The sequence below is a fragment of the Scaptodrosophila lebanonensis genome, unplaced genomic scaffold, assembly GCF_003285725.1.
Source record: "Scaptodrosophila lebanonensis strain 11010-0011.00,11010-0021.00 unplaced genomic scaffold, SlebRS2 tig00000053-arrow-pilon, whole genome shotgun sequence".
NCBI classification, from domain to species: domain Eukaryota; kingdom Metazoa; phylum Arthropoda; class Insecta; order Diptera; family Drosophilidae; genus Scaptodrosophila; species Scaptodrosophila lebanonensis.
The window spans coordinates 2307714-2319670 of record NW_022060548.1 but is presented as its reverse complement, the minus strand read 5'-3'; the positions used below and the strand labels follow the sequence as shown (position 1 = coordinate 2319670).

Sequence of the window (11957 nt, the reverse complement as noted above, 5' to 3'; positions counted from 1 at the left end):
TATATTTAAAGGTAATATGAATACATTAGTAAGCTTCTAAGCGATATTGTAAGGAATTGGAAAACAAAACATTTCTTACATTTTCGCAGGGGATTTTGTAGATTTATAAAATGTCTTGAAAGGTTAGTACACTAATTTTTATTCTGTACTGTCTATTCAGTTTATTAATTTTTGTCATAGTGCTCTGTTTTTTTTTTTGCTCCATATCTACATATTTTTTACAAATGAAAATTAAATTATCATGTTAAAATTATACTTCAAGTGGCGTCGATAAAACAAACAATTGCATTCTTTTCGAGATTCGAAAATGTTTTTATTTGTTTCTTCTGTCTTTTGTATTTTCGTTTTAGAATTTGGTTTATTGGTTTATATCCTGTATATTTACTTATGTCTCTTTCCTACAAAAACAGTTTTCACTTTTTATAAAAATTGCATGCTTTTTATTTTACTAAGAAAATAAAATTTGAATTAATTCGTTTACTTTATGTTTGTAAATCACACTAAAACAAATTAGATTTATATTGTTAAATGTAGTTTTCTGATATGACAAACTTCTTCACTTGCAAAGTCTATTTGTAAAATAACACAAGCTTAGCCTAAGAGTTTCCTTAAAATAATTCGTATGACAATAAAATTCAGTATTCGTGATCATTATATGTATTTTCCACAACCACCACTAGCCTAAGCATACATACGTACATACATACATATATCAGACAACGCAACAGAAGCATCTACAACAGCAGGTTTTGCAGCGCCGCGGGTCTGCATTAGCACTTCAACGCCCGGGAGTTTAGGGCCAGTGGCAGGGATGGCGATGGCGATGGCGACGATGACGATGAAGAGACGCTGAAGATGGCGACATTGGCGGCTTTTGCATGTCGTCACGTTTTCAAGCCAATACCTTTCACACTCCCATCAAAGCGTTCGCCCAGATGGCACGTAATGACATGCGCCCGTCAGATGTGTTGCTGTTGCTGTTGTAGTTGTTGCTGCTGCTTTTGCTGCAACTGCAGCAGCTGTTGGCGTTGTGTTGACGTTGTCTGTGACAGAGCACTGAATGCATAATTTATGCAACCGCCACAACGAAGCAACCAAAACCGCAAATCTAGCAACGCTTTGGTTGACCGCCTGCGACTCGTGCAGCTTTTTGTGCTATTCTGGTCAATTCACGTCAGCCATCAATATATTCATAGTAGCAGATCAATAAACGTCTGAGGGCGTCCAACACTTGCATATTGACAGCTTTTTTTTGTATTATTTGGTGACGAATTTTGGTTTTATACGTGCACAATGGTCGACACACTTAATCCATTTGGTATTCTTGAAAAAACTCCAGGAACGCCGATTCCGTTTTCCACATTGTTTCGAAAGCATTAATTATGTTTACCATTTACATAATTCCATTTTAAATGGTTTTCTTTTGTTGTTTTAAAAACACGTTCTTCAAACTTAAGGAATATAATTTATCTATTAATAGGGTTTATTTCTTATTATGAACATGGTTTTTTGTAAATCAAGAGTTTCTTGCCCTAAAAATCAATACATACTATATTAGTGTTTGGACAATAAGAAAGTTAAAATTTTTTGTTTAATTCCGGAAACAGTTTTCTTCAATGTTAAAAGGCATCCATGTACGAATATTTTAATATTTAATGTGATGTTTTCTGCGGCATTTTCTTAAATTTGTGCTAGTTATTACTTGGAATGAAAATGGCAAACGTTTAAATGTTTTATTTGCTATGTTTCCAAAAAAATACACAATCAAGGTAAAAAGCATCCATTTTTAATGCGTTCAGAAAAATAACGACCATATGTTCGGGATTAAAAATGCTGTTTTCGTATGTATGCCAATTTATTTTAAATGGTAAAGCTTTAATAATATCCAGACAAATTTCCAACAAAAAAATGTGTAGAACGTAAAATTATCTAAATGATATGAGTTATCAAAAGTAGTAATTTGGTTGTCGCCTGTTTTCCACATTATTTCTAGTAAGTAGTCGCTCATTAATTCACTTATAGGTTCGTTATAATCGGTGCCTTTATTTCCATACCAATGGATCGAGCACGCAATAAAGCAAAACTAAAATATGGTCGAATCCAATTATTAGTAGAAGATAGGGATTTAATACATATAAGATCATACTTTGTCTTTTAAGCCAAGCAAATTACTTCAATATTGTCAGACATATTCAGCAAATATCCGACGTAGACATGTAATAAGTAATGTATGTTTGGCATTTAATCATTTATAAAACTAAAGCGCTCAGAATAAGGCAAAAAAATTAAGCTATGATTAAATCTAAAACCCTCAGAATTGATCAACTTAAAACACGTGCAACAAAAATGTACAGATAAAGAGGTTTGGCGGGAACCAAAATATTTGAAGAACCAAAAAGTTTCACAAAAGTTTTCAAACGCTTCAATTAATAAAAGCAATATATTAATTTATAAAAATCTAGTGCTAAAATTGAAACATAAAATCGTTTGAAAATATGAAATAAAACTTGTAACACCTGTTTGTGAAACTGCAGGGGGTATGAGTCAAAGTGACGATAATATATAATCTTCAGATGATTCATTCCTTTGTGCCTCACTCGTTGTTGATTCTATTTCGTATTTTGATTGTGATAAACCATTGTTTATTAATTGCATACATCAGTATGCATATGCTTTAGTAATATAGTGTATAATACATGCACAAAAATGCCCTGAATATAAGTATCTATAAATAATTATAAACTACTAGTGAATGTTTAACTGGCTCAAAACTATCTCGTTGCATAGTTTATTTTTTAGAATTGTTGATCGTCTCGAGGGACTAAGGCCTGTTGATTGCGAGCTCCACGGCTTGTCAGTTTAGAATGTTGAGGATTAGGAATCCTTGTCAAAAAGGAGAAGATAAAACCTTAGTCATGTTTGGCATGAGATGAATGCAATTCGACTTACTTAATTTTTATAGCTTCAAATTTGCAAAATTTTGCAACTTCTTTTCAGTCAGTTTATCCCTTAAACTTTGTGGCAATTCCAGTTCATTGGCTATGATTAAATACTGTGCATAGGGCAGTGATTCCAGCTCTACGTCCTCTACGCTTAACACAAAGCGTTTAGGGAAGTCCGACTTCTGAGGCCACTTTGTCAGGGCAAGTTCTAGGGACCAGCGCGCTGCCAAGTCCTTGTAGTAGCCGGCACGTAAGTCATCGATTGTCCACAATTTGTAAAGATGTTCCAAGCTTTGTGCATGATGTTTGTCTGCATCAATGGCCCGCATGAGCAGAGCGCTGGTTAACAGAGTCCACTTACTGTCGGGTTCGTACTCTAAAAGATCCAGACAGGATTGCAGCTGACTTTGCAGCTCTCCTAGCACTTCATTCGTGTAGGCTGCGCTGGCATTAGGCGGTTGAAAGTAGTAGAGTCCTTCAGCTGGCAACACGTTTAAGGATAGACTTTTTTCAGCGAACTGCAGAGCATAAGATTTCGTAAGCTCAAATGCGCTTCCGATTTCAGCAGAACACTGCCAAATGTTCCTCGTATCGTTTACGGGCAGCCAATTCTGCAGCTCTACCTTTTGCCCATCACTGACAAGCTGTAGGGTTCCCAAATGGGGATTTGGTTTGTTAAACGCTAAGACCGCCCTCTCTGCATCACAACGAAAGGCGACAATCGTTGGCTGCTCCAGCTGCCAGCCATTTCCCAATAGCCAGCGTTGATAAAACCAAGCGCTGCTGTCATTCGGATCCGTAAAAGCAGCTGTCAGAACCATTTCCAGTTCTTCCTTCAGCTTGGCCTCGCTCATGGGTCGTTTGGGCCTCACCTCACCCTCATAAGGATAGAGTACAGGCAGCAACAAACTGCGATGATGCCAAGACGAGTAGTTGGAGAAGTTCACCTTAATCTTCTCCGTGCAAAAGTCCAGCTCTTGCGTCTTAGCTATCTGCGCCTTTTCCGTCACATAGCGGCGATAGTCCCAAGTATGAAAGTTGCGTTCGTCATACTTTAAATACGTGTTGCACAGTTTCACCTCACGCTGCCAATCGGCTTGGGGATTCTGCTCCAATGTCCAGCAACGATGATGCCAAGCATTGTACGATTTTGGATTGATCATAAGACACTGTTCGGTGATGCCCATTTCGGTGGCAAAAATGGCCTGCAGCTTTTCAGCGATCGTTAATGTTGGCAGAGGTGTGGGAGCCCCAACAGCGGAATCTGTTTTTACATCGTCAGCTTCTGCTCCGTCGTTCACTGTTGATTCATCTTCTTTTGCGTCAGCAGGCGCAACTTCCGGTTCCACTTTCTCCTCCAACTCCTTCTCCTTTTCTAGCACCGCAATCTTGGCCAGCACACACTCTCGCCTTATGTTCCATAGTGTAGTGACATCGGGATTGCGGAGCAAGATTTGCGCTGTCAGTGTCAACATTTCGTCATCCTCCAGTTCGCCTGCTGCGCGTTTTTTTTGTATGCGTCCCATTGCTGCTCGATAGGCTCGCACTTTTAACGCATGCTCCTTCTTTTTGCGCTCCCGCTCCTCCTCCGTAGTACGCACTTTGATGCGGCCGTGCATTTTGTTGCTTCTCTATTCCGCTGCGATCAAACTCCAAAACAATGTTCCAAAATCTGCAGCACCACAAAAAATGACGAGTAACTGCGGCAGTAACAGCTGATAGGAAAAAGTGCTACCACTCTTATCAATTGGTAAGTGCTGCCACATTGCTGTTGTGTTGTTTGGTGTCGACGGACAATAGTTGATTGTTACAGTACTTAATTACATATTTCTGTTTCTTTTTGAACTGAAAACTTGGATTAGGTTGGTAACGAACAAGTTTTACGATGGGCTGAACAAGACATTTTAAAATAGTTTTAAACTGAATTACAATGCGTCATTCCAATACCAAACAAAATATTTATTTTCATGATATTTTAAATTATGGAGTCAGCTCTTTCCACCAGCAAGACTAGCTTCGCCTTAAGTTTTAGTCTTTATATTCTATTATTAAATGTCTATTGCTTATGTAACAGAAATTTTGATACGGGTTAAATTATGGTAAAATACACAATAAATAAAATACTTTGCGGCCGTGCAAAACCAATTTCCAAATTTATGTCATCGCAAAAGTGACGAGTACATGCTAGTAGAACAGCTGATTAGAAAAGTGCTGCCATTTCTACCAGGACTGGAGCTACCACATCTACTCTTTGATGTTTTTCAATGCTGGCAGGCAAAAGTTGATAGCTACATTACTTATATATGTTACTTTTTCAAATTCAAAAGAAATGTTTTACAATGGACTTCATACAATATTTTAAAATGAATTTTTAAACAGAAATACAACAGGGATTGTAATAGCTTTTAATTGAACTTTACAGAAACGTGTATGACGATAAAGTTCAATTGAATTATATAAAAGTATTTGTAGAAACAAATCTATCACATCTGAATAGCATGGTTTTTTGCAGATGTCAAAAAAGCATTTAATAATGACTGGAAAATAAAGATGTTTCCTAATGGCAATTTTACTACAACACTTTATATTATAAATCATTAAAACTCATACAATTCGGGGTAAAGATAATTAAAATTCTTGGTATTAACAATAAAATAAAACACAAATCAAAACCCGAATTCTTAACTTAATTTAAAAAAAAAATAATTGTAATATCTGTACCCTATATAACTACTATAATATTTACACATATGGGTTTTTGAAAATACTTTCCCATATATTATAAAATGAAACAAAATTGATCTAAAATTCTCTTGGTATATGCATTTTTTCATAATTTCTTGTTCTCAGAAAGGTTTTTTACAGTATTTATTTATTTTATTTACATGCATATTTAATCGACGAAATTCAAAATTATTTCCAACGTTGGTAAATCCACTAATATATTAACAGTTTTGAATTAATACGTTCTGTGGGATAAGCTTAATGTATGTATAAATACATAGGACAGGGCTTCCTTTTTATAATCAAACACTTTGTTATCATACGCAATCGGAATATATAATAAAAAATAAAAAAAAAAAACAATAAAACAGGTATGACATTCTAATCGTCGGCTTGATATCTGCCCCATTTGCCCCTGAGGGTTCGAGTGAGAAACTTAAAATTGAAAAACAAAATGCATGAAATAACAATAAATTTGTACGCATATTTAAATGACCTAATCCCATTCAGATTGTGATGAGCCTGTGAGCCTTTTGTGTCACAATCAACCCTAAATACTAGCATGCTGTACGAAATGCAGGCCAAGTCGGACATCGGAGTGAAGAGCACGACGGGTCGCCTGGACGTGGAAGGCATTAAAACTGTATTGCCATCAAGCTGAGACCTTCATTTTAAATCGCCAGCTTTGTATTTGGATGAGAGTGTGTGTGTGTGTGTGTGTGTGTGTGTGTGTGCGTGTGAGTGTGTGTCACATAAAACGAGGCTATTGTGTGTGCGTGCTATAAACATAAAATCTCGCTTCATTTCGTTGCATGTTTGTTACTCCAATTACCAATAGAGAAAAAAGGTGCCGCGCCCGTTGCCACCAGCAAGCACCAACAGCAACAACAACAACAAAAACAAGAATAACAACAATGGCAATGGCAATAGCAGCAATTTTTGGGAGCAGCTTAATTCACATAACGGTAGTTATATGATATTTTTCACCTAAGCTGCGGCTATGTACGCCCGCCGCCAATCTATCCCTTCAACTGTCTGCATGTCTATCTGTTATCCTTAAATGCCTGCCGCACACAAAGCGACGTCCAGCCACACCCCTGCGCTCACACACCCCCTTGCACAGACCGATAGGCGGCCAACAGACTCGATGGCCCGACCTGTTACCAAGATTAACGTAACCAAAGTAAACGTGCCAGGCATATAGCATATAGCATCTCGACTCTCGCATTCGCAGCCGCATCCGCATCGCTAGCTTCGCTCAAAATCAGTCATAATATTTCAAATTTCATAAATTGATGCGTATCGCATTAGAGGACGCGCCTCGACGGACGCGCCGCGACGCTGGGCGGCGCTGACAGGAACAGCAGCGGCAGTGGCAGCAGCAGCTTACGGTAACGGTAAACGGGACGACGACGTGTCGTCCTTCGACTATTATACCCTATGCCAGAGGGCGTTGTGAATTGCCGTTACTTATGTGTGTGGAAAGGAGGCATAGCTGATACAATAATGTACGCATATCCTTGATTTCTGTGAAGGGACAAGGCTTTATAGCCACGGCCATCTGTCTTGAATTTTTATGAAGTTCGCAACAACAAATTAGGTTTTACGATAAAAATGTGAATAAATGAAAATACAAATTATACTTATGTATCCACTATTCAAATGAAATGTCTGCACATTAGGTTTTTGTATAATTATATTAGATATTTGTCTAAGATTCCTACGAAAATGAACTTAAGGTTTGCCTGAAAATGTTTTCAGTCGTTCAGTAAAATTAGAAAAAGCATATTTTATGAAATAATGTTCTTTCACAGAAATTATCGTGTCCTGATAGGAGCAAAATTGTTAACATACTTAGGTATACGAATGAAGATAAAAATATAAAATATCTAAATAAGAAAATAAGAAATTCCGAAACTATTAACTACTTATATGGATACGGTTTGCTTCTTTTTGTTGATTTAATTAATTTTAAGTCGTTGTTATAAACCGCTCGATATTATCGTCAAAAAGGGACTAAAGTTGCAAACCAGCGTTAATTTTGCATTAAAAATGTGGAATTATAAACTTTCGGACAATTTTCTCAGCTAAGGAAAATTCAGGAACAGATCCAGCAATTTATAGTGCACAAAACTCTATTCATGCATATAAGAATATATATAGTATATATAATATTATTTATAACATTAACAATACTCAAAATTGTCAGTAAAACAACTGCTTTTTTATTCCAAAGCCATTTTTAAATACTTACTCATATGCTGCCATAAGTGCTTGGAAACTAGAACGTTTCATAAAACAACCAAATATAAATACAAAATCTTACATCTAATCCATAAGACTTGTATATACTGGGAGAGTTCTACTATGGCCAATGATGCAGGCCGATTTCCAGCAATAAATAATTCATTAAAAAAGAAACTGAAACCCTGAAGCGACTCTTTCTGCTATCAAAACAAAAAAACTATCAACTTGTCTACGTAGTTAATACACACACTATATAGCACATAAGTTGATCAATCAAATGTAAGATAAGTGTATTTCTAATTCGACCTCAAATATTCACACCGTATTTTTTCTTCACCCTACTCTGCTGAGCTGACTTTGATAAACGTGCTCACGGTTTTTATATAGATTTTACCGCCGGCTGCACGTAAAACCGATGTGGGAGGTGGGTTGTGTGCTGTGGACTGTGGGGCGTGGGGCGTGGGGCGTGGCAGCTGGCGTCCAACGCCCACATTTCAACGCGCTGCGCCAAATTTGCTGTTAAATAAAACGAGCACTGTCAGCGAGTGGAAAATATCCTTTTTGATTTTGCTGCACGATTGATTTTCTCGCTCCAAGACGACGCCTGCTGCCTGCTGCCATGCCAAAGCGTCTTTCATTCGCACCTGCTGCCATTGCCCGAGGAAATTGTTCCCTAGACACTGGCAGCCTCCCTTCTATTGTCTATGGCCAGGCAATCGCACATTTCCTTGTCCTTTATGCCTGTTTGTTCGCCTTCGCCTTCGCTTCTCTCTTTTCTGTTTTCTCCTCTGTTCTATTTTTTATATGTATTGTTTTTCGTTGGTTTGATTTTATTGTTCTGCCATAAAACAATAAAAAATTTGTATTTAACTTTTATCTGTTCGCGAAGTTCAAGAGCCCGTCTGCGCATTGAAAATGTGTTTCTAATTAAATTTTATGACTTTTTCCATGAAGTTTTCCAGCAATGCTTGACGGCTATCGATTTGATTGAGGCAGCTTCGCAGACAGCTTGATAAAGAGGACACAGACAAGTTTGAGACCATGAAGGAGACAAGTATATAAAAGTCAAATTGGAAATATGTAGCTACAAAAAACTGTAAAATCTTCAAAATGGCAACTGACAGAGAACTTTTTAGTTCTTTTTAGATTTGCCTTGTTTGCTGGAGCAAGTGTTAATTTTTAAAGCACTTTTCAATTTTCAATCAAATTAGTAGCAATATAGTAGTGAGTGTATGCTGTTCCAGAGTCTATTAATAAGTAGGCCTTGATAGCCCAGTGGTCGAGCAGGGTAGGTTACTCAAAGGTCATGAAAATAAACACAAGAATGCTTAGACACTATTTTCCTTTGCCAACTTTCAGCAACATTTTAACAATGATTCTGACAAATTAAATTTTATATAAAAAAAAAAACCTAAAATTATTCTCTATTACTATCATATTTATCTGCAGAATTGGTAAACAAAAAATATAAAGGACTGATATTCCCTTTACTAAATCGCATGTCTACACAATTGAAAAATTGTAGACTATCTAGACATGTGCTAAATATTCATTTGAAGCACCACTATTTATAGTTTAATGTTTTTAATGTTGAAGTAAATCTTCAAGAGGTCTTTAGAATCAGAAAATTATAATTTGATAGAAAATTACTATTGGTCATGATTAAAATAACATTATATTTGACAAAATATTTACTTATCATAGCGAGTACAAATTCAAAGTTTGTGAACAATTTTCTTTTGATTGATTCTGCAGAAAATTCTTTAAAATACGCAGAGTATGGCGCTTAATTGAGTTCCCTGGAACAGAAAAAAGACATGAAAAATGTATGTAATTATTTTTTAACATGTTCCACTGAATATTTTGTAATTGATTTAGTCACATGACGAGCATTTTTTACGCTTCCTCTTAGCGAGGAATGCAGTGCATGGAGCGGCACAAGTGGCAGCGTGTGGTTCCGCTTTCCCCCATAGATGCATTTTCCTGTGCTTGAAAATTGACACCTAAAATGTCAGGCACACAAAATCAGGCGAGCAGGCAGCTGTCAACAGAAGTGGCAACCAAATGCTTGCTTCTGCCACTAGCAGAAGGCACCCGGCAGCAGGCAGCAGGCAGCAGGACAGAAAAGAACAGGAATGGAGGCTGCATAGTGTTAAAGCGCCAAGTGTAAGTTAGGCAAGTGGCAGGAGCTGAATCTGATGGGGCACGGGGATGAGACGAGGGCTGATGTTGAGTTTATACTCCGGATGGGGATGATGCTGAGGATGAGGACCAGGACGGTGCTGATGTTGAAGCTGCCAGCGATACGCAAACGAGTGCGCAAGCAATTGACGTAAATAAGAAGGACCCTGGCAACGATGGCTATAATGGCGTTGTAACCAGAGCAGCAGGAAGGGGTGGGGGGCGGAGAAAGGGGCGTCCATACATACATATGCGGGGACACAGCTTGAGTTTTGAAATTGAAAAAGTTATGCAAATCTGTTGCTGACGACGGCTACGACGACAGGACACAGGAAACGAGCGCAATGTGAGAGAAGCACGAGAACTGAATTAGTTTCTGCAATTTTGCGTGGGAAGCAACAAGGACATTTCCACAAACCCAAACACATACAAATTCGCACTAGGTGTGTTTGTGTCAGTGCGTGTGTGTCTATGTGTGTGTGTGGGTCGAGCGTAACTGTCGATTTGCGCGCACAATTATTATAATTACAATAATAACAAGACGAAAAAGAAGAAGAAGAAGCAGCAACAACAACAATCATTTGCTGACGCAGCTAGCCGCTACGCAAGTTGGCCAAAAGCGCACACAGGGGCAATGGCAACTTCCGTTACGTGCCAGGAACAGCAAAGCCAAGCCATCAGACGTGACACGGCCCAGAATTGCAGGCAGCTAGCTAAAGGCCTAGGGAGAGATCGTGAAGAGCGCACTGTGGAATGTTTTGGGATGTTTGAGGAACAAACTTATAGATATACTCGCATATGTACTACATTCAAAATACTTCGGGTATAAGATTTTGAAATTCTCATTTATGATTTAATGTTTAATCGAAAATGGGAACAGAGTAGCAATCAATAATTTATATTGTTTCTTTTTTGGGAACCAAAATAAATTGGTTTCTGAGGGTTATTCGAAATTTAAATACAAAATCAAGTTCAGCAAATAATTCATTCTGTAACAATTGTACATAAATTACCTAAAACCGATCAAAAATTATAAAATTTTGCAATTACTTTGAAACATATTAACAACAGTTTTTTAAAACATACGTTTAAATACATACATACTGAAACAATAACAGTTATTGATTTAGAAAATTAAAAACAAACTAAAGAAAATTTTGAGAAAAGTGTTGAAAACTCTGAGGCACGCTACTTTAAGCAACTAATTCTGTAAATTTGCTATATAGTAGAATATAAATTAAATTACCCATCAATTAATAGTTGCAACCTTAACTAAAGAAATATTTAAAGAATGCGTGCAAAACTCAGATAACTAATTTAAAATCAACTAACTATGGAAATTTATTGAAGAAAATAAATGAAATGGACTCCTTTTTTGTGGCTAAGAATCATAAGTTTTTCTTTTATAGTTATTATTCAGAAAACAATAATCATTTATGCATTACATATGTTTTTGGTTGCAAAATAAGATCATTTTGAAAACTAGCTTGATTTAAAAGGACATGCTACATATTTACGTACTGGCGGCAATACTTAATACTTGTCTTTTATAAGACAAATTGAATGGGACTTTTTGAGAAATAATTGCAATTTTGAGCTAAAAAGTTATAGTTTTACAATGTTTTAATTAAAACACTTTCTCAGGTGACACATTTTTCCATCTAAGATGATTTTAGGAAGCAATCTCAAGCAAATCAATCTGAAACAAATGCTGAGAAATATAGTATATCATAAATTCTGTGCGTATCAAATGCAATTTTCCCTTCAAATAATGCCCATTCTACGCAATTTATATTTTTGGGATGTTTTTTATGGCTTTATTTTTTTGTGGCTATTTTTTCGCAGAACGAGGTCACTTTTTCT

At 36.8% G+C, this 11957-nt stretch overlaps 1 protein-coding gene across 1 annotated transcript; it reads right to left on the bottom strand.

Moving 5' to 3' along the window:
- Window positions 1-2619: 2619 nt before the first annotated feature.
- LOC115623719 (geranylgeranyl transferase type-2 subunit alpha) lies at window positions 2620-4614 on the bottom strand. The gene is made up of 2 exons (XM_030518202.1): window positions 2950-4614; window positions 2620-2883 (listed from the first exon to the last, which is right to left on the bottom strand). Exon 1 carries the CDS (start codon window positions 4559-4561, stop codon window positions 2957-2959), a length of 1605 nt encoding a protein of 534 aa, XP_030374062.1. The 5' UTR covers window positions 4562-4614; the 3' UTR covers window positions 2620-2883; window positions 2950-2956.
- Between the last annotated feature and the right edge of the window lie 7343 nt (window positions 4615-11957).

Coding starts and splice junctions, on each gene's coding strand:
- LOC115623719 (XM_030518202.1), bottom strand. CDS start 4,561: ATGCACGGCCGCATCAAAGTGCGTACTACGGAGGAGGAGCGGGAGCGC.